The following is a 27,752-nucleotide window of genomic DNA, read 5'->3' on the forward strand; positions in this document are numbered from 1 at the left end:
TTCTTTCTCTAAGCCCGCCTTTTCTACGTTTTCGCTCCGCCTCGTTGTTTTCATGGGACAAGGCGCGTCCGCTACTGGTTGGCCAAGGAAAAGATTGCGCAGGCGTAGTGGCTGCTTTTGAACTCGGCTGGGGTCGGAGCGCCAGGGTATACTGTGGCAGGTGGGTAAGTAGGCGAGCGCCTCTTTGGCAGGTGACGAAATCGGAAGAAAGAAGGGTCGAGTGCGCGCTTCTGCCCTGGGGAGTCTTGCAGGAGCTGGGATGCGGCGTGGTGATGGGAGGGGAATTGGCCGGACTGTATGGATGATGGGTTGATGGAATATAGGCAAAGGTTTGTTCGTGCCAGGATGCAAAACCATATTTGCTTTCGAAAAAGAGGGCGTATTTTCCTCCGAATAGGGCTTTGCGGTAGAAATGCGAAGAATCCCGCTTAAACTGGTAGGATCTGTCGGAAAAAGCATCTCTCTCCACCTCCCTCCCTTCCTCTGGTAACGGGATCCAACCCGATCTTTAGAACACAATAGCATTCAACCATGACAAATTTGAAAAATACAAATGTATTATTACACTGACATAACAATTTGTGTGCAGTACAATGTGAATATACTGTTCACATTATACTATACACAAGTATATATACTGTATAGAGTATTAACTGAAATTGCCCTAAAATATATTTAAAATGAGTTGGACCTCCAGATAACCATTTTAATTTTAGGTTGTGCTCCTTTGGGCTGCAGTAATATTTGCTTGAAGAATTGTTTAAAGTTTTAAGAATATGTACATTCTAAAGATGTTATAAAAAGTTGGGAAGTGGATAGTTTTAATATGTGCAAAATTCTATCACTTTCCTAAAATAAAAAATATACCTATTTGTCCCTTAACCCAGCATTTATAGCTACTGCATCATTTATCTTTTTTGACATTCTTAATGGTTGCTGAATCTTGCATTTTGAAGTTTTGGTAACAAGTGTTGTCCATCTAAAATATTAAACCAGAAAATAGTGATTCTGTATATATGCATATTATTGATATTGTTTTCTGTCCTTCAAACAGAACATATCTCAGAAGAAGTTGAGGACTGAAAAGACCTGTTTAACAATGATGAACGCGGATATGGATGGTAGAATGTATTTTACTACTATTTTTGCTTTTATGTGTGTTGTAATATTTAACTGTTCTAAAAATTATGCATTTTTTATCAGCTGTTGAGACTGAAAATCAAGTAGAATTAGAAGAAAAAACACGACTTATCAATCAGGTTTTGGAACTGCAGCATACACTTGAAGGTCAGTTTCTTAATTTAGATATATAACTTCATGCCAAATTATTTTAAAGATAGAATGTTATTAATAGAGAAAGTTAACTGATTGTGTAAATATATTTGAATATTTCCTTTAATTTTGTGGGCAAGGCTAATAACATAATATTAAAACTAATAAGCCTTATACCCATGACTACAATTTAAAAGCAGTGCTTTTTATGGAAACTGGAGCAATGAGGTATATTTAAATGTGTCTGTCAGTTCCTTTTGACTCCGGGTAAGTAACTTAGATTACTACAAAGGCAGACAGATTAAGGAGTTGAGATATTGTTGTCCTGGATGGTTTGAGGATTCCAGCACTGAGCAAGGAGGTTGGACTAGGACCTCCAGCCTTATGATTCTATGAAATAATTGCAATAACGTCTGCTCCATTTATGGGTTCAGTTCAAGATTTCTTTCCAACATTTACTAATTAATTGTGAACCAGAATATTGTAAAGATCATCTTTTTCTAGACAGACCTGTCCTGGTGAGATTTTTGGTTTTGCCATCCTGACTGGTATGCCCTACCTGATAACAGATTAATTTTGGGCTTTTTTTTTTTTTGTAACTATGCACATACATTTATTGGGGTCATTGCATGGATTTCATTATACAATTGCCTTTGTATTTTTAATGACTTTCCAAAAAATTGCATTTTTTTAAAAAAAAAATGTTCTGCCTAAAAGCTGGCTGCTAAAGACCTCTACATGTCTTTACAGATCTGTCTGCAAGAGTAGATGCTGTTAAAGAAGAAAATTTGAAATTGAAATCAGAAAATCAGGTTCTTGGACAATACATAGAAAACCTCATGTCTGCCTCTAGTGTTTTTCAGACTACTGACACAAAAAGCAAAAGAAAGTAAGGCGCTGGTAACCAAACAATACTATTGTATTGCTGCTGCTTTTGTTTAATTTTAAATTACACAAGGCTACATAATACTGTAGTTTGTATCATCATTGTATGAAAAATTAATGTTAATTCTAGACATTTTAATTTTTTTAATGAATTGGACAGTACAAGTCTGTAACGTCAGTTTTCAGCAACATAGCATAGAGAAAATATATTTATTACTAGCACAGTCTGAATACAAGTGCTTTTGAAAATCAGTTCTGCTTTTATGGTTAATGTCATACATGGCCAAGTACTGTAATTATCATGGTTTTTATAGTATTACTATTTGCTAGCAACATAACACAGTGTTGTGCAGAGTGGTATGAAAATACTTATTTGCAATGAATTATTTGCATGACTTCTCTTAGTTTTCAAAAATGTTGTACATACTCCATCTCTTATGCATCCTCCTTCAGAAAAAATCTATGCTAATTCTTCCAGATGAAGAAATAGTTTAGCTTGTTGAGTGGTGGAAGGTAATTCTTTTAAACGAGGATATAATATAATGTATTGCTTGCAAAATTGTAAAGAGGAAAAAGAGCACTCTAAAGCTTAATATACCACTCTCTGGAACTAATAAATTATAATTTTAAAAATGTCTGAAAGTTCCTTTCACTTACTGGGCTGGTATAATGTTGCAGTTGATTTAAGTGTGTCCTGTTTACAGAACACTTAGTTGCATGGTAATATTATCAGTTATGATGATACAAGCTTAGGAAAAATAATCTTGTAAACAGTTAATAAATATATTTATGAATTTTCACTAGTTATAGATATACATTTACTGCATAATTCCTACTAACTTATAACCACATTTTAGCCCCACAGATGTTTTGCCTTACAGTAATATAATGAAATTAGTGTTTTTCAAGCATGAAAATACTATCTGCTACAGAGATGTACCAAATGTCTGTCTCTCTGATACACTTCAAGCAGTTAAATGTAGTAAGGCTTATATAACATACTACTTTTCCAGGATAAGTAATTTACTTAAATGCAGGTATATGCACAGTGACATTTCTGAATATATACAATAAGGCTGTTAAGAAAATATTTAATGTTCACCAAAGGTGAGCTGTGGGGAATCATTTTATTGTCTGGTATCATTTAAACTTTGTTGATATTGCTAAGAATGAAAATTGCAGTCCTAATGGACTTGGAATAAGCAATAATTAGGTTTTTAGAATGGGATGTGGAAACAGTATCATAATTGGTACTCACTTAGTAGGAGGCTTGAAAGAGATAGGAAGTATCTTTTAGTGAACTATGTATGTGTTTAATGCTTTTTTCTCCTGATGAATCCCAGTAGAAAAAGATTCTAGAATTTTTTTCACTATTCTATGAGGAATATGTGTTTGAAACTTATTTCACTTTCTCCATTTCCATTAATCTAGTAAGTCAAACAACCGGCTTAATTAGCAGTTTTCCTATCCCCGCTTCCTCTATGGATATGATGCAAGTGCAACATTTCAGATTCAAAAAGAAACATTTGGATTGTATAGGGACAGAATTGATTAGTGATTAAGTGCCATTTTATCTTGGTGAAATGCATGGGGATTGCTCCAAATCTTCTTTTACACCACTTCATACATTTGAGGAAAGTAGGAATATGAAGAGAAGAACTGCTTGTGAATAATTGTGAGTTAATATAGAACAAGCCAGGAATCATCTAGTCTTGGGGTCACATGATCAAGAGACCTGAACTTAAAGACAAGCATCCATTTGCTCACAGGAATTATTTCTATCCAGTTTAAGACTAATTCAAACAGTTAGCAGCGTGAGAAAGTGCTATCTAAAGAAGATTGTTCATGTGATACTGAGTTTAAATGTGCTTATGATTGTTTTAGTAAACAAATCTACCACTGGGGATTATGTTCCACAAATCTCAGAATTTATACCAAATAAAGATTTTTTGAGTGTATTTTGGTCTGTTCTGCAGCTTTTAAAATGTTATTTGGAAAATAAACCTTAATAAATATTACAATACTTTTTATGAAAAATGGTAGAGCTAATCTGTGTTTTCAGCATGTCAAAAATACTATACAGCAGTTATGAAAGACCTTTCATATATATGTGCATATATACACAGAATTCAGTTGCTACATTTTCATTATAAACATTTAAAGAGTAAATTTAAATTAAATGTGTCTCCCCCAGTTACAAGCTAATTTTTCTTGGCGATTGTGATCCCCAAAGAATAGCCTTTACTCAGATAAAGGCCACATTCTGATATATAAGCATTCAGTTAGTAATGATTATTACAGATGAAGCTTCCATTGTTCTGCATAATGGTGATTCTTTGTCACCTAAGCAGTGTTATGCAAATTGCAAATACAGATTAAGAAATAATAAGCCAAAACTATGGAACAAACGTGAAGTATGGAAAAAGAGGGTAGAGCTAAATCGAGTCTATATCAACACCATTCATGATACCTCTTTGTGTCTTTCTATCAGTGGTTCTACCACATCCATGCATCATACGCTTCATTTACTTACTTTTGTTCTTTTAAACTTTTCACTTTTTCAGAATCTCACTCCAACCACAACTTTCTTAGCCTCATTTTCTCTCAATCACACTCATACTCAGTCACATTCATTCAACATCCATTCACATTTAACCCCCCCCCACACACACACACACTTCATAGGAGACCCATCTCCATTGTGTTCAATTTCCTTTTGATTTTCTTCACACAACTCTTGGTTTCCTGTAACAAACTTTATCAAAAGCAGAGAAAATGACTTTTTAAAAAACATTTATGTCTAGCAACAGGCCTAATACTATCTTTCTTATAGCATTTGAATTTGAATGTATTAAAATTTTTCCAACCATTTTCCTTTAATAAATATTTTATCTCGGAATATATATTAATCTATTTGCTCAAGCTTTTATGCTGCAATAGGTAATTCAGTTTTCCCCATTAACCACAATTGCCTTAGATTTTCAATATATCAGAAGCCAAGGTATTCCTTGGCTTACAACCAGTTTTCTACTGACCATTTGCAGTCATGGCAGCCTTGGAACTGATACTTTATGGCCTATAAAGCACTTCTGGCTGTCATAAAATGTTGTGCTGATTTCCCAAGTCACATGACTGCATTTTGGTCACTTAGCAACCTGTTCACATTTATGACATGTTGCCCAGCGCCCTGTGATCATGTGATTGCCATTTCTAATTTTCTCTCCTGGCTTCCCCCCCCCCCCATGCAAGAGGAGGAAATTTCACAGGCTCAAGGAACAAGCCTCAAATTTGGCAAAAATGCTAGCAAACACCAGCATTTCGAACCTTTCAAAATGAATGTCAACATTTATCACTGGTATTTAAGCAAATACCATCTCCACTTCTCCAAAGGGAAAAACACTTAGCAAACACCAACATCCTGAGCCTTCCAGAATGGTGTTTGCTAGCATTTTTACCAGATTTGAGGTCCATTCTTTAGTGTGCTGAGGGACTTTCCACCAGAGGGTGGGGAGAGGGCTTGAGTATCTGGGTGTAGTAGCATTTGGCTTAAGGACCACATCTGAGAGCTGGGATTGTGGTTGTTGAACAAAATTGTCATGTGGCATCTCACTTAACAAGTGCTTGCTCAGCAACCATGATTTTGGGCCCAATTGTGGTTGTAAGTGGAAGACTACCTGCTTATTAGTTTTCAAATCTATACACTTTGTATCATACTCTATTCACTTCAAATATTTCGACTTTGAAGCAACACATAATATATATGTTTTCACACCCAAAACCAGACTGCTGGTGAAATATGATTCAGAATCCAAACAATTTAAAGGCAGTATGGTTAAATACAGTATATGCAGAATTGGAATGTAGTGATAAAGAGATGGAACAATGGAAATTTCAATGGAAGAACATTACATTTATTCCAAACATTATATTCAGAAAAAATAGTATGTTTTAATGTGGGTATACTATCTCCATTCTGATTGCTAAAATGTTTAATTTATTTTTAAATAATTGCTGGAAAGGTAATAAGCAGATGGGATGTTTTTTCATATTTGCTGGCAATGTTATAAAATTCAACCATTCTGAAAAATGATTCATGCTAGTTTGAAGGAAATTTTGAAAGATGAATTCCCATTTCAGTCTACAATATTTTTACAGGTAGTCCTCAAGTTATGATGACAATTGGGACTGGTATTTCTGTTGCAAAGTGATGCTTTCTTAAAATGTGACATCATGTGACAACACCTAGCAAAGGCAATAAGGACCATGTGGATCATTGATCAAGGACCTCATGTGAACATGACTTCCAACTTCCTTCAGCTTCCCTGTTGACTTTGCTAGCAAGAAATGTTGGAAATTATAATCACATGACCATGGCTTGCATCTTCACTTAAGTGTCCAGATATAAAATAATCCTGTTCTACAATAAAGAACCTTCAGACAAAATAGCTTTTTAAAATAAAAATGTGTTAGTGGGCACCCAAAGATAAGAAATCCTTGTTGTACTCATTTGCTCAAGATAACCCAGAAGTGAAACTCCTGCAGAAAATGTGCAAATCTGGAAGCTCTAATGCTATTCTAGTGATTTTTCATTTTGCACTGTGTTACATATTGAATGTTGACAGTTCTGAATATATAGCAAAAAATTAAGTGTTAATATTATTAGAAATAGTTTATTTAAAAAAATGTGATTCCAATAATATACACAATAATAAGCTTCAAGTTAAATAACAGGTTATATTAAAGATTTTTATTTAGGAATCAATATAATTTAGGAAGTAAATTGTACATGGATTATGCCAATCTGGCTTGAAACATAAAACTATAAAAGCAAGAAAAATTTCATGTACACAAGTTACATAAATACAGTTAATGTTTTTTCCATTTAAATGTAAAACATGTTATTGTTTAAAATAACAATGAAGTACTTTGTAAAACAAAAAGCAGCAACTATAACAAACATCAAACACACATTACAACAAAATGTAAATAAATATTATACTTTTCAAAAATGTAATCAATAGCCAAACACAGTTATTGCATTCAACTCAAAATATCAAAGTGATTTTATCTTTGAAGTTTTAAACTCTAAAGCTTAAAAACAATGTATCCTCTCTAGAGCTAGGGAAAAAAACATTAATGTAAAAGTTTAAAGGATAATTTGAAGCCAAACTTCTTTCCAAACAATATTTATTACTTAAATAACTTAAAAGAATATTTATAATGAATCAGGCCTATCGCCATTTTAAAAACGTCTATGAAATAAAGAACCAGATAACTTAAAAAGTAGGAATGTTTCTTCAAAATGAAAATGAAAAACCTGACAAGATAAAGAGGGTCTGGAAAATAGAACTTAAAATCCAAACTGAGTTCAGTCTTTGTTTAAGAGTTAATAATCTCCATCCCTGTGCCAATGTTAAAACAGTATGATTGGATTCTGTAACTAGAAACATAAATAATACTAGATGGAAGTGTGTCAGTCTTTTCGAACTCTTCGTTTACGTACTGATTTTGCAGGTCCATCAACAGACCCAGTGCTTTCATCTGCTTCTCTCATCTGATGGGGGAGGAAAATATAAACGAGAGTTGTCAAAATAAATTATGGTTCATTATTATCTATCTTGGTTACAACTAAGTATTGAGTTTACTTTTGAAAATATTAATGTTTTTATTTCTTAGAGCATTAAGAAAATCAATAATTACTCTGCATTTATAAATATGGCTTGCTTATGATTCTTTTAAGCATAACTTTGGTCAGTTTTGGTCACCACGATGTAAAAAAGATGTTGAGACCCTAGAAAGAGTACAGAGAAGAGCAACAAAGATGATTAGGGGACTGGAGGCTAAAACATATAAGGAACGGTTGCTGGAATTGGGTATGTCTAGTTTAACGAAGAGAAGGACAAGGGGGGACATGATAGCAGTATTCCAATATCTCAGGGGCTGCCATAAAGAAGAGGGAATTAAGCTATTTTCCAAAGCACCTGAAGGCAGGACAAGAAGCAACGGGTGGAAACTAATCAAGGAGAGAAGCAACCTAGAACTAAGGAGAAACTTCCTGACAGTGAGAACAATTAATCAGTGGAACAGCTTGCCTCCAGAAGCAGTAAATGCTCCAACACTGGAAGTTTTTAAGAAGAGACTGGACAGCCATTTGTCCGAAATGGTGTAGGGTTTCCTGCCCGAGCAGGGGGTTGGACTAGATGACCTCCAAGGTACCTTCCAACTTTACTACTATTACTAACTTGTACTAGTTATAGAAAGAAGGGGAGAACCAAAATATAGGATACTTACTGAATCCAACATATTTAAGTCAATATGGAAAGGTGATTTTTTTTCCCATATTGACTTAACATATCTACTTTCTAGTGTATTTAGATCCTAATATAGTCTAAATTCACTAGAATTCTAGTATTTCAGGAAACAATTATGTCAGTTAGAAAGTTATGGAATGTAATGTCAAATAAAAAAAGATTTGATCCTTTTTCCCATGCTAAATTAACTTCTGGAAAACCCAACTTTAAAAAATTGGGAAAAGATGGTGATATGGAAAAACTGGATGGAAGCAAGTATATGGACCAATTGATAGATAATAATGAATTTTTAACATATGCTGTATTACAAAATATATCAAATGTAACCCAATGGCAATATTTACATATTTACAGTTACATTTGTTAACAATATTGTTAGCCTTTTCACCTGAGATACTAGAACACGTGGTTAAATCTTTTAGCATAACTAGCTAGCTATCATCAATAAATCAAATTGATATGCAGATGCTGAGAAATGAGTGGAATAAAAAATTAAGTTATGCAATTATATATAGCTTAAATAATGGGACAATATCTTAACTTCTACAGCAATGGTGCCAATAGTATCTCTAATTATGACTTATATTGTACAAAAAAATATTTAGAATTTATTGGACTCCATTACATTTGATCAAAAAAAGATTGTTTAAGACAGCTTAAGATAATAAGATAATGCTAAGTATATATTTTTACAATGTCCTATATTTAACAAGTTTGGAGAGAATGTAGTGGACTATATAAACATGACTGTGTCAAAAGCTAAACTGTTTAGAGAATAATATTCTCTTGAACTATATATCTGGTACTTGGAATTTGATAACTGGATTTTGACAACTATATATCTAGCACTTGGATTCTAACAACATACTGTAAATGGATTCTCTGTGTCCTTACTATGGGTGAAAAACTGATATTGCAATATATGAAAAATAAATGTATGGCTCCATTTACTCAACGCACTGAAGACCTGACTGCATTTACTACTTTTGAACAAATTGCATACAGACCTAAATTTTGTATGGGCAACTATAATGAAATATGAAAGTCAGGGGTGCTTTTCTAGATCTAGCATATTTCTGCTTTCCATTTTATTCTATTTATACCTTAAAGAGAGTTGGCGGAACTAAAACATTTTACGTTTCTGTAATTCTAATAAGCCTCACCTCATCCTCTTCTGAGTGAGATTTATTATCCTCTTCCTCTTGACTTCTTTCAGCAGTGTCATTTTCTTCTTCATAATCATCATCTTCACCACCTTCATATTCCAAGAGACAGTAATTATTAAATTTAGTACAATAAGGATGAAAAATATAGCAAGGATACATAGATTGTCTGATAAATAAATAACTACAATGAATTCTCAGGCCAGATTGGTACAGTGGTTAAAGCACTAGGCTAGAAACCAAGAAACCGTGACCTTAGACACAAAACCATCTGAGTTCCCTTAGGCCAGTCACTCTTTACAAACCCTAGAAAGGAGGCAATGGCAAACTACTTCCAAAATCTTCCCAAGAAAACTGTAAGGATTTGCACAGGCAGTTTCAACTGTCAACTCTGAGTCGAAGGTACACACAGAAAAAGGATGAATAATGTATACAATAATAAAGTCTGTCAATTAACAGATTACATAATTATTCAATCTCACATTCATATTAGTCAAATTTTGTAACTAATTTTATTTCAATCAACTTTTTTGTCATTTTGCATTTGGGTCATAATAGCACTTGGAGAGAACCTGAAATGGGTATTTATCGGATGAATAGAGCAAATTGAATGCATGTCCATCCTTTCCCCTCCCTTTATGATGCTGATGACTTCCTGACATTACAATGGCTATGGATAGGGCCATTCCTCTCCTTTCCTTCTTGCTATGCTTTCTCCCGCCAAGGAACACTTCAGACTTGTTTTATTTTTTTCTCCTTCTCTTATACTTTTAGAAAAAACGTACTTTGGTCCATATGCAGAATAGCTCCACATTGTTTCATTACACAGACCAAAACATCTGTTCCAGATGGAATGCATGGAGCAGTTCATATACAGAACATCTGAATACCTTCAAATAACCACATCGGAAATGGATTAGTGGGATTACGGATTTTATTGAAGAACTCTGGATGTGTATTAAAGGGTGACATAGACTATATATAGTAAGTATGGAATATTTAACAATAATTTTCCAGCTTGGAGTATGTTTCAAGTGGTTCAGCAACTAATGCAAACTACGATTTTGCCAGTTTATCACAGTTTCAAATAAATATTATCAAAATCTCTTACCTCCTTCACCAATACTTTCACTGATTTTTTTTATTTCATCCTTTTCTGATATCTCTTGTTCTAGTTCTCCTTTTATAACTGGCTTAGCTAAATCAGTTTTTTTGTAGTCTATATCTTCATCCATTTTCTAAAATAGAAGGATTAATTAATTATCTGATATTCAGACTTAATTTTTTCAAAACATTACAAAGCAGTTGAATGTCCCATGCTTGCCAATTTCCTTTCCTTCTTTCTTTCTCCCACTACAATATATTTCTAAACATATTTTTGAGCCAAGAACCGATCAAGCAAATTACTGATTTTTATAATAAAAATGAGATAGATACCTTGGATGGCCAGCAGAACAATATGCCCATTCCTATAGGTAGTGCCAGTGTTAAGATATAAATAATCCAAAGCCACGGGCGCTCTTCTGCAGCAGTTACCAACTGGCTGAACATACCAGGCTAAAAAAGCAAAAGTCATGCACTTATTTTAGAACTCAAGCTTCATGGAATTTTATTCAATACCTTTTTTTTTTCAAAAATGTTGATCAATCCATGCGCTATATCAATTATAAGCAGGAGTGTTAATATGAAAGAAACATCTGAACATAAAGAAGCCACTATCTTAATTATGTTGTATCTCAAATCAACAAAAATTGGTGGATCACACATCTGGAGGAAAAATATAGTCATTTGCTTCATGAAACAAGAATGTTAGTGAATGAGGTAACTAATATTTAAAAATAAAGTTTTGTTCTCGAACAGATTTTATCATAATCCAACAATTGATAATATAATGTATTTTCTAAACAAGAATTCCTCTCTATTACATTTTTTAAAATATTCTTTGACCATTCTTCTCATGCTAAAATCAGGCTACAAAATATGCTAAGAAAGGAAGGGTCTGCCTATTATTAACATCTCTTATGAAATTTCTCCCAAAGTCATTGGTATGAAGTCAGTTATATATTTACAACTAATACATATATACATACATCAGGGGTGTCAAACTCAATTTCATTGAGGGCCGCATCAGCATTGTGGTTGCCCTCGGGGGGGCGGGGTGTGTGTGTGGCCAGGGTGGGTGCAGCCTACTGGGTGGCGTGGATGGAGTGGGTGTGGCCTACTGGGTGAGCATGGCCAGCTCTACATTGTTCACATCAAGGGGGCCTGTGGGGGCCTGGGCAGGAGTGGGACAGATCTGAGGGTCTCTGGCAGAAGGGGGTGGAACCAGGGCAAGCGCCAAGGCATGGTCCATTTCTTCATTCCTCCCAAAGGGTGACACCTCCCCAGCACGCACCCAGGGGGTGGGGCCAACACAGCAGGGGCTGGTTCCTCGCTGTTTCTAGACGGCCTTTTGGAGCTAAGACCAAATGGGTTTCAACATAGATGGCCACCACAAAATTGTACATTAGCTCCTGGCCAGCCTGGGAGGCCGTTCCCTCACTGTTTCCAGGATGGCTTCGCGGGCCACATGAAACCACTTCGCGGGCTGCATCCGACCCCCGGGCCTTGTATTTGACATGTCTGACATACATGGGTTCACAAGTGGCAGCTGTATTTAAAGGGCTTTTGCACAGAAATATCTTGTGCACCACTTGCAACCATTCCTTGACTGAAAAGTCATGCTCACAATTACTGATGTTATAGTTACTTTCCATTCAGTTTATACTAGCACATTCTACATAGGCTGTTCCTTGGAAAGCATTTGGAAACTACATTTCATACAAAATATGACAGCTGAGGCAGTGGTGTTTTTCATTATATTTGGGTGACAACTGCACTGATTCCCATTGACTTCTGAGTGCATTCCAAAGTCTGAACTAGGTATTTGAGTGACCACCTTCTATATTTGTCCTGTGACAAGATGGGCAACAAGCAAATTTAATAAATAAATAACAACATTCATCTACTATCCAATCAAATTGAATAGGGGAAGCTCCTTCCAGGTCCTATATATTTGTGAACATCATCTAATGGGGCTTAAAAAATGGGAATTTTCAATCTCTGCCCAAATGTTTTGGAGCTCTATCCTTACAAAGACCTACCTCTTCACTCTGGGTCTTTAGGAATAGTAGCAAGAAAGAGAGTACATAAATAAATAAGAGATGGGAGGGCAAAGGAAACAAAGTCACTGTAATGAAATCTAATCTTTTAGCATCACAAACCTATTCAAGAAACGTTTGTCATTAACTCCTGAAATTATTTAACTAGGATATCAATTTTTTTTTCTTCAAAAGTATACAACATTCAATCTCTTGATCCACTAGATTTGTACTGCGTAAATGGCATGATGTAACGGGACTGTTCAAATGTGTAATATTATATTCAAATGATGATTATTGATATTGTGAGCATATGTATAAATCAAACTAGACAGAAGACCTGGCCATGAAGGCAAAAAGTTGCCCAAATCTCAATAAATTTGTTTACTATGCTAAAAAACATCAAATGACATTTTAAGCGCCTTGTCTAAAAGTAAACAAAGCATAAAAACAAGATTCTAAGGTTAATATAATCAAACTCATCCATTTCTCATCCTTGGGCAATCACAATGATTGATTAGGAAATCATTATTAGTAAATGTATAGAAAACATTGAGCATAATCAACATAATAAATAACATAATAAACACATTAAAAAATAAGTATCATTGGAATTTTGACATAATATGCATTTCAGGACTTTTTTTGCAGCAACTGTATGTATTTGAGACAAAAATATAATCAATTCTCACTTCGTTGGCACTTGCAATCAATTTTTTAAAGCCCCAGCCATCTGCTGCCCATCGATCAGCAACTTCTTTGTCTGAACATATTATGAAGTTATCAAAGTAAATATTAGATGTCATAGACCAGAGTTCTAAACCCATAGCATCAACAGTAGTCATCTGAAAAGGATGAGCATCTTCAAAATAGTCAGGATTAGGAATTTTCTGAGGACTCCATATACCCTGTAAGAGGAAAATAATAGAATCCATTTGAAAGAAGAAAAACATTAATAACCTAATATGGCAGATAGAAGGTTGGCAACCGTTCAAAAATGAAGCTTCCCATTATTTTAGAATGAATTCTATAGGTACAGATAAAACAAAAGTATTTTTACATAATCTAGCCTATGGTTCCCATTGATGAATTCAGTCTGTAATATTTTATGGATTGGAAAAGAGGGCTTAGTGCATCAATTAAACTAAAATATTAACCTGCCCATGAATTGTATTTGTGGCACAATATGAGTAAGTTATTTCTCTGTATATTTAGTCCTTTTTTCCTTTCTTTATGGCATGAGTAAATGAGGCAGTATAATTAACCCCAGCACAAATTTCTAAACTTATGAAACTGAAAACAATGGTTTATTAGAATTCTTCTCATCTGATTTTTTTGCACAGCAAAAGAAAGAATAAAAAATCAAAAACTAAGTTGAGGTTTGCTCATCCAAACAAGGCCACTGTCAACTGGTTTAATCATAAGAAGAAATATCTTACTGACATAGATAGCTCCTTGTGTTAAAGATTTCTGATTTTTATATTTCATTTGGAGTAATACTGTAATTCATACATCATGGTCCAGGATCTTTTAAAGCATTGGGTTCTATTTTCCATTATGTTGCAAATGTCAAAAATAAAATTAAATAAACTAGATTTAGTAACCCTTTATGGATTACTGCCCCCTTTATGGATTACTGCCTTGTCGTGGCGAAAGGGCTTGCGTAACTCAATGAAGCTATAAGCTATGCCGTGCAGGGCCACCCAAGACGGACAGGTCATAGCAGAGAGTTCTGACAAAATGTGATCCACTGGAGAAGGAAATGGCAAACCACTCCAGTATCTTTGCCATGAAAACCCCATGGACAGTACTAAAAGGCAAAAAGATATGACGCTGGAAGATGAGCCCCTCAGGTCGGAAGGTGTCCAATATGCTACTGGGGAAGAGCAGAGGGCTAGTACTAGTAGCGCCAGAAAGAATGAAGCGACTGGGCCAAAGCCGAAAGGACGCTCAGCTGTGGATATATCTGGTGGTGAAAGGAAAGTCCGATGCTGTAAAGATTTTTTCTCCATAGGAACCTGGAATGTAAGATCCATGAATCAAGGCAAGCTAGACGTAGTCAAAAAAGAGATGACAAGAATGAACATCGACATCTTAGGAATCAGCGAACTAAAATGGACAGGAATGGGTGAATTTAACTCAGATGACCATCAGGTATACTACTGTGGGCAAGAATCCCTCAGAAGAAATGGAGTAGCCTTCATAGTCAATAAAAGAATAGGAAAAGCAATACTGGGATACAATCCCCCAAACGACAGAATGATCTCAATTCGAATCCAAGGCAAACCATTCAATATCACAATAGTCCAAATCTATGCCCCAACCACTGGTGCTGAAGAGGATGAAATTAATCGGTTCTATGAAGCCCTACAGCACCTTATAGAATTAACACCAAAAAATGATGTCCTTACAATCATGGGGGATTGGAATGCTAAGGTAGGAAGCCAAAAGATAATCGGAATAATAGGCAAGTTTGGCCTTGGAGTACAAAATGAAGCAGGGCACAGGCTGATAGAATTTTGTCAAGAGAATACGATGGTCATAACAAACACTCTCTTCCAACAACCCAAGAAACGGCTCTACACATGGACATCACCAGACGGTCAACATAGAAATCAGATTGACTATGTGCTCTGCAGCCAAAGATGGAGAAGCTCTATACAATCAGTAAAAACAAGACCAGGAGCTGACTGTGGCTCAGATCATGAGCTTCTCGTTGCAAAATTTAGGCTTAAATTGAAAAAAGTAGGGAAAAGCACTAGATCACTCAGGTAGAACTAAAACATATTCCTGATGAATATACAGTAGAGGTGACAAATAGATTTAAGGAATTATATCTGATAGACAGAGTGCCTGAAGAACTATGGATGGAAGTTCGCAACATTGTACAAAAGGTAGCAACTAAAACCATCCCAAAGAAAAAGAAATGCAAGAAAGCAAAATGGTTGTCTGAAGAAGCTTTGCAAATAGCTGAGGAAAGAAGGAAAGCGAAAGGCAAAGGAGAAAGAGAAAGATACACCCAATTGAATACAGAATTCCAGAGAGTAGCTAGAAGAGACAAGAATGCCTTCTTAAATGAACAGTGCAAAGAAATAGAAGAAAACAACAGAATAGGGAGGACCAGAGATCTCGTCAAGAAAATTGGAGATATGAAGAGAACGTTTCATGCAAAGATGGGCATGATAAAGGACCAAAATGGCAGAGACCTAACAGAGGCAGAAGAGATTAAGAAGAGATGGCAAAATTACACAGAAGAACTATACAAGAATGAGCTTAACATCCCAGATAACCACAATGAGATGGTCACTGACCTCGAACCAGACATCCTAGAATGTGAAGTGAAATGGGCCTTAGAAAATCTGAGCAACAACAAAGCTAGTGGAGGTGACAGTATTCCAGCTGAGCTATTGAAAATCTTAAAAGACGATGCAGTAAAAGTGCTACACTCAATTTGCCAGCAAATTTGGAAAACTCAACAGTGGCCACAGGATTGGAAACGGTCAGTTTACATTCCAATTCCAAAGAAAGGCAATGCCAAAGAATGTTCAAACTATCGCACCATTGCACTCATTTCACATGCTAGTAAAGTTATGCTTAAAATCCTACAAGCTAGACTCCAGCAGTATGTGGATCGAGAACTACCAGAAGTACAGGCAGGAGTTCGAAGAGGTAGAGGAACTAGAGATCAAATTGCCAACATACGCTGGATCATGGAGAAAGCTAGGGAGTTCCAGAAAAACATCTACTTCTGCTTCATTGACTATGCAAAAGCCTTTGATTGTGTGGATCACAACAAATTGTGGCAAGTTCTTAAAGAGATGGGAGTACCAGACCATATCATTTGTCTCTTGAGAAACCTATATGCGGGTCAAGAAGCAACAGTGAGAACTGGACACGGAACCACTGATTGGTTCAAAATTGGAAAAGGAGTCCGGCAAGGCTGTATACTGTCGCCCTGCCTATTTAACTTATATGCAGAGCACATCATGAGAAAGGCAGGGCTAGATGAATCAAAAGTTGGAATTAAGATTGCTGGTAGAAATATCAACAACCTAAGATATGCAGATGATACCACTCTAATGGCAGAAAGTGAAGAGGAACTAAAGAGCCTCTTGATGCGGGTGAAGAAGGAGAGTGCAAAAGTTGGCTTGAAACTCAACATTAAGAAAACCAAAATCATGGCATCCGGCCCTCTCCATTCCTGGCAAATAGATGGGGAAGAAATGGAGGTAGTGACAGATTTTATTTTTCTGGGCTCCAAGATCACCTCAGATGGGGACTGCAGCCAAGAAATTAAAAGACGCTTGCTCCTGGGGAGGAAAGCTATGGCAAATCTAGACAGCATACTAAAAAGCAGAGACATCACCCTGCCAACAAAAGTGCGTATAGTCAGGCCATGGTTTTCCCAGTTGCAATGTATGGCTGTGAAAGTTGGACCATAAGAAAGGCTGAGCGCCAAAGAATTGAGGCTTTTGAACTATGGTGCTGGAGAAGACTTCTGTGAGTCCCTTGGACTGCAAGGCGTTCAAACCGGTCAGTCCTAGAAGAGATCAACCCCGACTGCTCTTTAGAAGGCCAGATCCTGAAGTTGAAACTCAAATACTTTGGCCACCTAATGAAAAGGAAGGACTCACTGGAGAAGGGCCTAATGCTGGGAAAGATTGAGGGCAATAGAAGAAGGGGACGACAGAGAATGAGATGGCTGGATGGAGTCACTGAAGCAGTAGGTGTGAACTTAAATGGATTTCAGAAGATGGTAGAGGACAGGAAGACCTGGAGGAACGTTGTCCATGGGGTCGCGATGGGTCGGATACGACTTCGCAATTAACAACAACAACAAACTAGATTTTATAATAATTGGACATTGTGAAATTTTAATTTTGTCCCAACAGTATCATATACAGATGCTATAGATCAGGGGTGTCAAACTGCTGGTCTGCGGGCCAGATGCGTCACGTGGAAGCCGTGCCCATCCCATTGCCAGCAATGGCAAAACAGTCCCGATACGTTGCACGTCATGTGACATTGAGAGTTTGACATGTGTGCTATAGGTGCTACTTTGCAATTCTCTAGAATATAAGTCCTCTTGTGCTTTCAAATAAGTCTACACTGATCAGATACCTTCACAGATTCCATTAAACAGATCCAACTCTATTTACCTTTAGAAAAGCTATTAAGACCTGTCTTTTTTTCCAGGTATTTGGATCTAGTGAGTGAAATCTCCTTTTGATTGTTTAATTATCTCATCTGTCTATGGAGATTCTCAATAATGGTCCTGAAGAAGCTTCTTGGATGACAAGCATTTTCAAAGATAAAACCAAGGAAGTCCAGTTGCCTTTTGAAAAAAGCACCTTTGAGACAATTATCACATTTGTTCACCATTTTTATATTTTATATGTTGGGTTATTTTTTAATACTTTTTTTCCTATTTATTGTTTGTTTTTGTTACACAGTATCCTCAGTTTCATTGGGTTTTTGTTGGGAAGCACTATAAATCGATTAAAAAAATATATAATAAAATGTATATGAAAATTTTATTAGTAAATACAAGCTGCTTTACTGAATCCAAATAAAGATCAAAAGTCATCAACTTTAAGATTTTTTCTTTGTTTTCAAACAAATAACACAGTACACTTTTTATCTTCTACTTCTATTTTTTATTACATATATCAACATCTAACTCAATTTTCCCAATGCTATTCTATATATTTCTTATATAGTTGATATGAAGCATATACACACAAAACAAAGGAACAAGCAGAATTGGGGTAAATTTCATTAAGAATAACAGTTTATTTATTTATTTATGAAACTTATATACCACTTTAAGTGCAAGCACTCTCTAAGCAGTGTACACCAGTAAGCAATATGTGTGTGTGTGTGTGTGTGTGTGTGTGTGTGTGTGTATTATTCTTAGAATAACTGCATGAAGGGCAGTGAGATATCTGAAGCAGTCCACTGATGACAAACTCTTTAGTGAGATAAGAATGATGATTATTGAAATGGCAGGGATTTAAGCATAAAAAAAATCACCTTAAAAGAGGGCATGACTCATTAGATGTTGGTACAGAAATACAATCTGTTGCAAATATCATATGTATAAAATTGACATCAATCCACAAACAGAATCTAATCTAACCAGCATACATTTTAACTTCTGGTTCTCCTACCATGCAATGATGATGTGAGATTTGCATTTTAGTAACGGAACAGTTAAAAAAGTCCATTATAATTCCCAACAAAATATATAGTAATCAACATAATATATAACAATTGTTGCTATTACCTGATAGTTTGGATTTTCTATCATTGGCGGCTTCCATTTTCCTTTATAGTTTGGATTGTTCATCATGGGGTGTGCCCATACCCCACAACCAGGTGCAGCTTCACATTTTGGATTAGGAATCTGTGGAGCTTCCCACTCCCCATCCATTTCTTCATCCCTGTAAAACAGATAAATATATCTATTCAAAAAACATTTTTTAAAAAAAGGATAGATCTATAAATAACAAAAACATGCCTTCCCTCCTATCTGTTTAAACAGCTGAAGACATAACTCAAAAGTTAATTAAAAAAAAGATAAAGGTTTCTCCTGTCTAGTCGTGTCCAACTCTTGGGGGTGGTGCCCATCTCCATTTCTTAGCCTAGGGAGGCAGTATTATCCAAAGATATTTCTGTGGTCATGTGACCAGCATGACCATATAACAAGAGCCATGGAAGGCTGTTACTTTCCCACCAAATTGATGCCTATTTATCTACTTGTATTTGCATGCTTTTGAACTGCTAGGTGGGCAATTCAAAATATAATGACACATAAAATATGTCAGTTTTCTCTAAGTTGACTTCTTGCAATCAAACTCTTGCATCCTGCAGACATGTGAAACACAAGGCCCGCGGGCCGGATCTGGCCCAATACGTGGTTCTGTCCTCCCTGGGGACCTGCTCTGGAAAGAGTGAAGGACTGGCCCAGCCCGGCCTGACCCAGGCCAACTGGGTGCTGATCTACAACCTGGTTGCGTCCATCAAAGCCAGAACGTGCTCAGCCTTAAATCCACGGGGAAACCCCACCCTGCTCCTTGGGTGTGCACGCAAGTGGAGTCCGGCGTCTCTCTGGAGAGAGAATAAAAAGCTCTCCCTCCTCTTGGTTGTCTCTCCGGAAAAGAGAAAATAAAATCTTCTTCCCCCAGTCAATCTCCTCTTCTCCTTTAAAAATCCCTTCCCAGAGGCTGCCGAAGCTCCCAATCTCTCTGCCAAATCCGCAGAGCTCTGGCAAAGCCTCCCAGCCAGCACCAATCCCAGCCAACGCCAATCCCTACAACTCTCCTGTCCGTTACACTTCCTTCCTTCCTTCTCATCTCCTTCCTTCCTCCACGCTCAGAAAGGGGTGATGGGAGGGGGAGAGATTGCCAGTGCTGCCATGTTGCCGCTGCTCTTGCTATCATGCCTGTGGAGAGTCTGTCCCAGTGAAAGAAAAGCCTTGTGGCTGTGAGGCTGGTGGTGCTGGTGGGAGGGGGGGTTGCGCTGATCTACAACCTGGTTGTGTCCATCAAAGCCAAAAGGTGCTCAGCCCTAAATCCATGTGGAGTCCGGTGTCCCTGCTGGCTGTCTTGCCCTGCAGGTTGACTTCACTCAGGATGCCGGCACTGGCTATCTCCTGTGTGCACACCTGGGGGCAGGACAGAGGCGGCAGGGCAACTCCTTGCTGGTTCCAGTGGATCTTAGGCTAAGCGCGTTCTGGCTTTGATGGACTCAACCAGGTTGTAGATCAGCACCACTCCCTCCCCAGCAGCAGCTCCAGCCTCGCAGCTATGAGGCATCCCTTTCAATGGGACTGCCCCCACCCACCCACATGGTATAGGAATGGCCAGCAGCAGCATGTTAGTGCTGGCAATCTCTCTGCCTCCCATCACCCCTTCCTGAGCATGGAGGAAGGAAAGAGATAAGAAAGCAAAGGAAGGAACGGAGGAAGGAAGGAAGAAATGGAGCAATGGAGGGTGGGAGGAATGGAGGGTGGGAGGGAGGGAAAAAAGGGAGAGGAAGGAAGGAACAGAGGGAGGAATGAACGGGGGGAGGAAGGAAAGAAGGAACAGAGGAAGAAAGGGAGGGAGGAAGGGAGGGTGGGAGGGAGGGAAAGGGGAGGGAGGAAGGAACAGGGAGGAACGACGGAGGGAAGAAGGAAGGAACAGAGGGAGGGAGGAATGAAGGGAGGGAGGAAGGAAGAAATGGAGGAAGAAAGGGACGGAGGAAGGAAGAGACGGAGGGAAAAAGGGAGGGAGGAAGGAAGGAAGGAACGGAGGGAGGAATGAACGGAGAGTGTGAGGGAGGAAGGAAGGGAGGAAGAAAGGGAGGGTGGGAAGGAAAAAGGGAGGAAGGAAGGAACAGGCAGGAAGGAACGGAGGGTGGGAGGGAAGAAGGAAGGATCAGAGGAAGGAAAGAATAGAGGGAGGAAGGAACGGAGGGTGGGAGTGAGGAAGGAAGGGAAGAACAGAGGAAGAAAGAGAGGATGAGTGGGAGGGACCATGTCCATGTCCCAGCGCTCGCCCCGGTCCCACCCTCCTTCGCTGGAGACCCTCATATCTGCCCCAGTCCTGCTCAGGCCCCCCTGAAGCAAGTGATGTCAAGACGGCCATGCCCACCCAGTAAATAACATTTCAAGTAAATAAATAAACTCTTAACATTCTCTAATGCACAATGTTGAGAACTATTGCTCTTATTTGATATATTAATTTTCATACCTTAAAAGATTCAATTTTCAGTTTCTGAACTAAACTTAATAATCAGGTTTTTTTTACATATTTAAATACAATATAAAGCAACTAAAGCCAGACAATAAAGCAAAAGATAAACACAATTAAAAAACTTACAGATTCATAAATAAATATCTTCAATCTAATCTGTTACAGTAATAATTACCAGTCTTCTGGTTTTTCTGCATTTGGATCTGGAATGTATTCAGGTTCATTATCAAGCCATCCTTCAGGCTTAACAGCATCAGGATCTTCTATGTTTGGAGGCTCCTCGTCATTCCTTAAAATTACAAACCAATTTTATCACAAAATACATAAAACAGCAGCAAGATTCTTTACTATTATGAGTGCATTTGTTCCTCCAGAAAAAAGGTATGGATATGAAATATAGTTTTCTATATTTGCATAATAATATTTTATATATTTTAAGTCCTTTTATTATAAAAGTGAATCAAAAGAATACTGCTACCCCAATATTACAACTGCAAATCTTTGCATGTGGACAAACATGCAGTCTTATTAAAGACTGTTAATCTAGGCTTTCTTTATTTTGCTAAAAAGCACTAAGTGAAAGCCTTGGTTGATCAACAATGATGATAAGTAGAGAATATTTATTTGTAAGCATAGCTAATGATAACTATGGCATTTAGAATATTGCTATAGGTAGGTAGATAGGTAAGTAGGTAGGCTAAAAATCCACTTATATGTAAATGAGATACAGCAGTAAACCATCAAAAGGGGGAGGAGGGAGCAATTATATATACTCTTTACCAGTCATCTGGCTTTACAGCATCAGGATCAGGTATTTTAGGTCTCTCATCCCAATCTTCAGGCTTCTTATCATTAGGATCTTCTATTTCTTTTGGTGGGTTTACAGGTGGAATCATGTCTTCTAGGAGATTTCCCTTGCTGACAACTGCTTGGTCAATTAATACTTCAAAAGTATTATCAGGTTTCAGCACTAAAATATAGTAAGTTAATATATTAAACGAAGGAGAAATTATAAAAATATTTTTATAATCCTTAAATATTTATTAGAAATAGTTTCAGTTTATGGTTTTCAATTTGAACCATATAATCAACCTGAAGATTATGCCAGTTCCAAATAGTGGTTTTTTTATTGAGCATGTAGCCTTAATATTTATTTAGAAATATTCACAGTAATAGGAATATATATATATATATAGGTCTTTGATTATTCGGGTTTTCTCACGCGTAAAATTGGAAGCACGAAGCTGAAAACACCAGCCTAAGATGACAAATGGGATTTCGTCGAAACGTCATCAAGACACTTCCAATTTTACGTGGGAGAAAACCCGAATAACCAAAGACCTACATACAAACACCCGCAAAAATCTCAGAAAACATATATATATATATATATATATATATTTCCAAATGAATTTGCTTAAAACAAATTTAATTTGAAATCTCTGGTTTAGCTATATGTGATTATAAAAATGTATTCTTAAAATATATTTTGTATTTGTTTTAAATAGTTTTTTCATGTCAAAACTGCCATCTTTGTTCTTTTAAAAGATATTTCTTCCTGTTTTATTATTCTTTAAAAGCATAATACTGAACCTCATACAGAACATTTTTATCCCTATTTATTCAGATGCTATAACAGTGCACCTTACTCTATATGAAGAATTCTTAGGATTCCACTTTATTTACAAATGCAAACAAATTCATATACATTCTATTGATATAGTCCTCCAAACTTCTCAATTTCTATTAAACTGTCATCTTGTATAAAATGCAAAGATCCATATATAATCAATTATCTGAAAATAAAATGATTTTGGTCAATATTAGAATGCACCTAGGATAAGCTTCAATTCACTTTAAAGTAATCTTAATTATCCTATGCAGCAACATTATTTAATCTGAGAGGAACTATAAAACAGGATTAATGCTGGCAAGTAAACAATCAATATTTTGCTAAAGATTCTTACCAACTTGAAACAATTGAGAATTATGGGAGTTGTAATCTAACAATGTAGGCCCTACATTGTAGGGCATCAGATTGAATAAACCAATGCTTTAGATTTTAACCCATATAAAAGCCCTAATCTACAAAGCAAATTTAAGTAGAATTGTAGACTTCTGGTGCTCTGAATTGCAACATCCTTTTATTTGCAAAATTCCAATACTCTCTAAGTTCTGCCATGAAAACATGAGCCACACTGCTTTCATTAGTAACTGTAAGAAAACTTCTCTTCAAGTATAAGAATTCCTCTAATTTTCATTATAAAACTGAGATAAGGAAGTTATCTAAAATTCCCAGTTTTCTAGAGTTATCAGTGCTTTCCTTTATACACACCTGCTACTATGGTTATAATGAGCATTTTCCTATAGCATTAAGTGTAAAAAGGCAAACGACATTGTTGAAACAAAGAGGTCTATTTCCCTTAGGTTTTCTCTGAAGTCTTTGTCCTATTCTTCAAACATTCATAGCAATATTAAATTGTTACCACAGAAACGGAGTATTCCCACAATGACCAAATGAAAATTAATAGTTCTCTAAAATGGAGATCATATTCATGTATTTAAATATATATGCTTGTGTTTTAGTATTTCCATTCTATCTTATTTTTCTAAATTTAGGAATGTAAAAAAAATACCAAGGGTATATAGATGGGTCTTCTTGTCAGTATAAATTTTTTTCAGATCTACATCAGGTCGTTTGGCATGCTTTTCCTCATAATCCCCAGTCTTAGGATGTTTATGTCTAAAGATAAAGTGTAGTTTATAGTCTTCTCCACATTTATCTGGCCCAAACATAATTGTGTATGATGTTTTATCATAGAAGTATTCCTGCAGGATAAAAATGAATACAATATTTTGTTTGTAACAAAAAATATTTTTCAATAAAAAACACTAGCACTAGCTAGAGCTTGATATCTCCTTATTTTAAATGATATTTAAAAGAATATGTTTAGAAATTAGTAGCATTTCTTTAGTTGTAGTTCATAACACATAACATGGAAAAAACAATATATAATTGATAATTAATGTTCAGAGTGAGACCTAAAAAGATAATTATTTGACCTGTGCATAGGAATTTCCTGCTGCTTCCTCTTCCAAAAATAGGGCTCTTGCAAAAAAAAAAAAAAAAGTGGTTGAAAAACAGCCAAATGTATATAGCAGCAAGCAGAAAATAATAATTTTATCTGGTTCTAGAGATTTAAAACTAACCTTCCAACGAAGACTTCCAAGGCTCATTGTGTGAGCAAAATAACTCACTCAAAAATGAATAAAAATAAGACCAAGGTTCTAATGGGGGAAGAAACTGGCAAAACTGAGTCTGAAAACATACTCTACAGAAAATTAGATCCCCCCAGTTCCTCCCTACAAGAGAAGTTGGCCAACATCTTGGAATGTTTGTGAATGCTTCATTCTAAGTGCCCTTCTTCCCAGCTCCATGACCCAGAGGAGAACAAATGGAACTCGTTTCATGCTTCCTAATGCAGCAGTCTCCAACCTTTCTGGCTTTGCAGGCAAGTGTGTGGGGAGAGGGGATGATTCCATGCAAGTGGCAGGTGAGTGCACATGCTTGCCCACTGTGTGGGCAAGTGGTGCTGCACACATGTGTGTGCTCACCCGCCATTTTCACAGCCTAATTCTGAATGGGCCGCAGCCCAGTGGTTGGGGACCCCTGTCCTACTGCACATATACATTCAGAGATGCAATACAAGTACAGAACATAAACATAGAAAACAACAGGTTACATTACTACCCAGAAAAAATACATATCTCTTCCTTATGGCCACTGCTAATAAAGTACTGGAAAGAATTTCAGAAGCCATGCTTAACATGCTTTCTTTGTTATAATTATATAACATATCAACATATGGCAATTAATTTAAATATTAATACATTAATGGATTAAAATTAGAGCTCCTGTATCTTCAAATCCTAACTGAAATTTTGGAATAAATTAACACAAAAGTAATAAATTTTAGTTAACAACAGATTATTCGAACTTATCTATGAAGCTCACTAATCTTCAGCCAATTACAATCTTTCACCTTAATTATCCTTTAGAACTATTACAATAATGAAATTAGGATAGGCAATAACAACTATGTACATTGAACTTCTTGGGACACAGGAGGGATACGTCAGATTACTATTTTTCATTTTATTGTGATTTTTTTTTAAACAGATGAATAGGATTTTTATATTCTGGATCTTTTTATATACAATTTCAAACCTGCTGATTGGTATCATTTTATCTTTTCAGATTGAATTTAGTTTAGTTTTGTATATTTGTATTATAGTTTTATTTTTCCTTACAAACTACTAAGAATATGACTGAAGGATGACAGAAAAAAATAACCATAAGGAGCAAATATTCTAATTAATGAAACATGTATATCAGGCTAGTGTATGCTGACTTACTAAAAAAAAAAAATTTGAAGTAAGTTATCTATCATAGGAAGCGGTGCCTATTTGTGTATAATCCTCAGTAATAAAAACTGATTATAACTATTGAAAGTTTGGAAGTTCTCCTTCCAAATACTGCAACATGACTGATCAAATCATCTCTTGCAGTTATTACGTACCAGATCCAAATCGTCACTTTTGGATAGAAGTTTAACATATGCACCACCACAATCAATGCCATCCTGAAAGTTCACTTCATATCTGCACAACAGAAACACATTAATACTCTTTTGCAGATAAATATTAATTAAGTTTCTTTAGCTACCAATTCCCAGCTACTTGAGGCACTGTGTTATGCCATTTTGTCAGTTAGTACCTGTTTTTCTCCCTGTGATTGACCTAAAACATCTTTAACTTGTTTTGAACATTTAAAGTTATAGATTAATATTGTACTCTTTTTAAACCAAAATAATTATAGTGCATTTTGAAAACCAGATGCGAGAAGTGGAGGGGCATTATTATTATGGTCCATCGCGCAGTTAGATGTTTAAATTAGATATGGCAATTTTATCCACCTATAGAGTCCTTCTCAAGGACCTGGGATGGGCAAATGTTGTTTGGTAGGCAGGTATTGTCGCAAGATATATTATTATTATGGTTGGTTGCATAATCAGCCGGATATTTAGACTGGATTTAGCATGTTATTGAATATTGTGGTTATTATTATCATTATTTCACATGTAAATATATACTTACTGAACAATCAGTGGCTTAATATCAAAAACAAATGGCTTTGTTAACATAGTTGATATTGCATGATGTTTTGCTACTGATTTTAGTATCAATCCTCTGTCACCAGGCACTGTGTTTTCTTTTAATGGTTCTATTTCCCACCTTCCTAAGTGAGATAACCACAAGAGAAGAGAAAAAAAGTGAAATTTTACAAGCAGTAGAAGAAATGTGTGTGTGTGTGTGTTTGTGTGTGTGTGTGTGTGTGTGTGTGTGTCTGTCTGTCTGTCTGTCTATCTATCTGCAATGGTGGCTCAATGGTTAAAATGCAGTACTGCAGGCTAATTTTGCCCACAGCAGCAGTTTGATCCTGACCAGCTCAAGGTTGACTCAGCTTCCCATCCTTCTGAAGTCGGTAAACTGAGGACCCAAGATTGTTGGAGGCAATATGCTGACTCTGTGAATCACTTAGAGAGGGCTGTAAAGCACTGTGAAGCAGTATATAAGTCTAAATACTATTACTATCTCTAGCTCGCTAGCTAGTATAAAAATAAAAAAATAAGCACTAATGAATACAAATACTATGTACCAACAACCCACCAGCCAAAGAGTACTTTTCTTTTCTGTAAAATGGAATAGGTAAGTCATCAAAGCTTTCCAGAATCAAAATAAGTATAAGGTTGCTCACAAATCTGTCCATGATTAGGGCCAAAGTTCAATGTCTCTTATATTTAGATTAAGTTACATTTGTACACAAAAAAAGCCAGATCTTGTGTATGATCTCCCAAATGTGCCAGACCGTAAGTAAATTGGGTCAAGTCCATTATTGCTATGGCAGCGATGAACTTAGGGCTGTTTCAGATACCCAACCAAGGGGAGGAAAGATTAAGACTCCCAATACTTCCAGTTAGGATAAAACTATTGTCACTTTAGCAACCAGATTGAGCAGTCATGGCAGGAATGCCACTGTGCACTTGGGGGAACAGTACATAAGCAGTCAGCCCAACTAGTCCTTCTAGTCCCAATTTAAAAATAAGCAATTGCATTCAGTAATGATTCTTAATGCCAACAGAATCTCACATATGACCAAAAGAACCCCTCACCCTCTCAGAA

The 27,752-nt window shown here is 36.4% G+C and overlaps 2 protein-coding genes across 7 annotated transcripts in view; one reads left to right on the top strand and one right to left on the bottom strand.

The window, feature by feature from the left end:
- Nucleotides 1-34: 34 nt before the first annotated feature.
- SCOC (short coiled-coil protein) lies at nucleotides 35-10,663 on the top strand. 6 transcript variants are annotated; one of them, XM_039338908.1, is made up of 5 exons: nucleotides 35-160; nucleotides 1,055-1,121; nucleotides 1,204-1,287; nucleotides 2,023-2,161; nucleotides 10,406-10,655. In XM_039338908.1, exons 2-5 carry the CDS (start codon nucleotides 1,100-1,102, stop codon nucleotides 10,515-10,517), a joined length of 357 nt encoding a protein of 118 aa, XP_039194842.1. In that variant the 5' UTR covers nucleotides 35-160; nucleotides 1,055-1,099; the 3' UTR covers nucleotides 10,518-10,655. The 6 variants fall into 6 exon arrangements, with proteins under 6 accessions (XP_039194842.1, XP_039194843.1, XP_039194844.1 ...); XM_039338909.1 differs by having other exon boundaries at nucleotides 51-164; nucleotides 10,406-10,660; XM_039338910.1 differs by lacking the exon at nucleotides 35-160 and adding an exon at nucleotides 191-329 and having other exon boundaries at nucleotides 10,406-10,663.
- The window catches only part of CLGN (calmegin), a 34,571-nt gene continuing 13,701 nt past the window's right edge, over nucleotides 6,883-27,752 (bottom strand). The window contains exons 5-15 of the mRNA XM_039338903.1: nucleotides 26,667-26,808; nucleotides 26,090-26,171; nucleotides 24,146-24,338; nucleotides 22,290-22,479; nucleotides 21,685-21,798; nucleotides 19,058-19,214; nucleotides 13,464-13,679; nucleotides 11,069-11,188; nucleotides 10,743-10,869; nucleotides 9,632-9,723; nucleotides 6,883-7,711 (exon numbers count right to left, since the gene is read on the bottom strand). Of these exons, the coding sequence (XP_039194837.1) occupies nucleotides 7,631-7,711; nucleotides 9,632-9,723; nucleotides 10,743-10,869; nucleotides 11,069-11,188; nucleotides 13,464-13,679; nucleotides 19,058-19,214; nucleotides 21,685-21,798; nucleotides 22,290-22,479; nucleotides 24,146-24,338; nucleotides 26,090-26,171; nucleotides 26,667-26,808 (1,514 nt within the window). The 3' untranslated portion in view covers nucleotides 6,883-7,630. The remainder of the gene's footprint in view (nucleotides 7,712-9,631; nucleotides 9,724-10,742; nucleotides 10,870-11,068; nucleotides 11,189-13,463; nucleotides 13,680-19,057; nucleotides 19,215-21,684; nucleotides 21,799-22,289; nucleotides 22,480-24,145; nucleotides 24,339-26,089; nucleotides 26,172-26,666; nucleotides 26,809-27,752) is intronic.

Source organism: Crotalus tigris, unplaced genomic scaffold (genome assembly GCF_016545835.1).
Source record: "Crotalus tigris isolate CLP2741 ecotype Arizona unplaced genomic scaffold, ASM1654583v1 scf7180000017725.2566008, whole genome shotgun sequence".
Taxonomy (NCBI): Eukaryota; Metazoa; Chordata; class Lepidosauria; order Squamata; family Viperidae; genus Crotalus; species Crotalus tigris.

Coding starts and splice junctions, on each gene's coding strand:
- SCOC (XM_039338907.1), top strand. CDS start 413: ATGCGAAGAATCCCGCTTAAACTG. Junction 437..1,054: donor GAAGAATCCCGCTTAAACTG/GTAGGATCTGTC, acceptor TCCTTCAAACAG/AACATATCTCAGAAGAAGTT. Junction 1,122..1,203: donor GATGAACGCGGATATGGATG/GTAGAATGTATT, acceptor ATTTTTTATCAG/CTGTTGAGACTGAAAATCAA.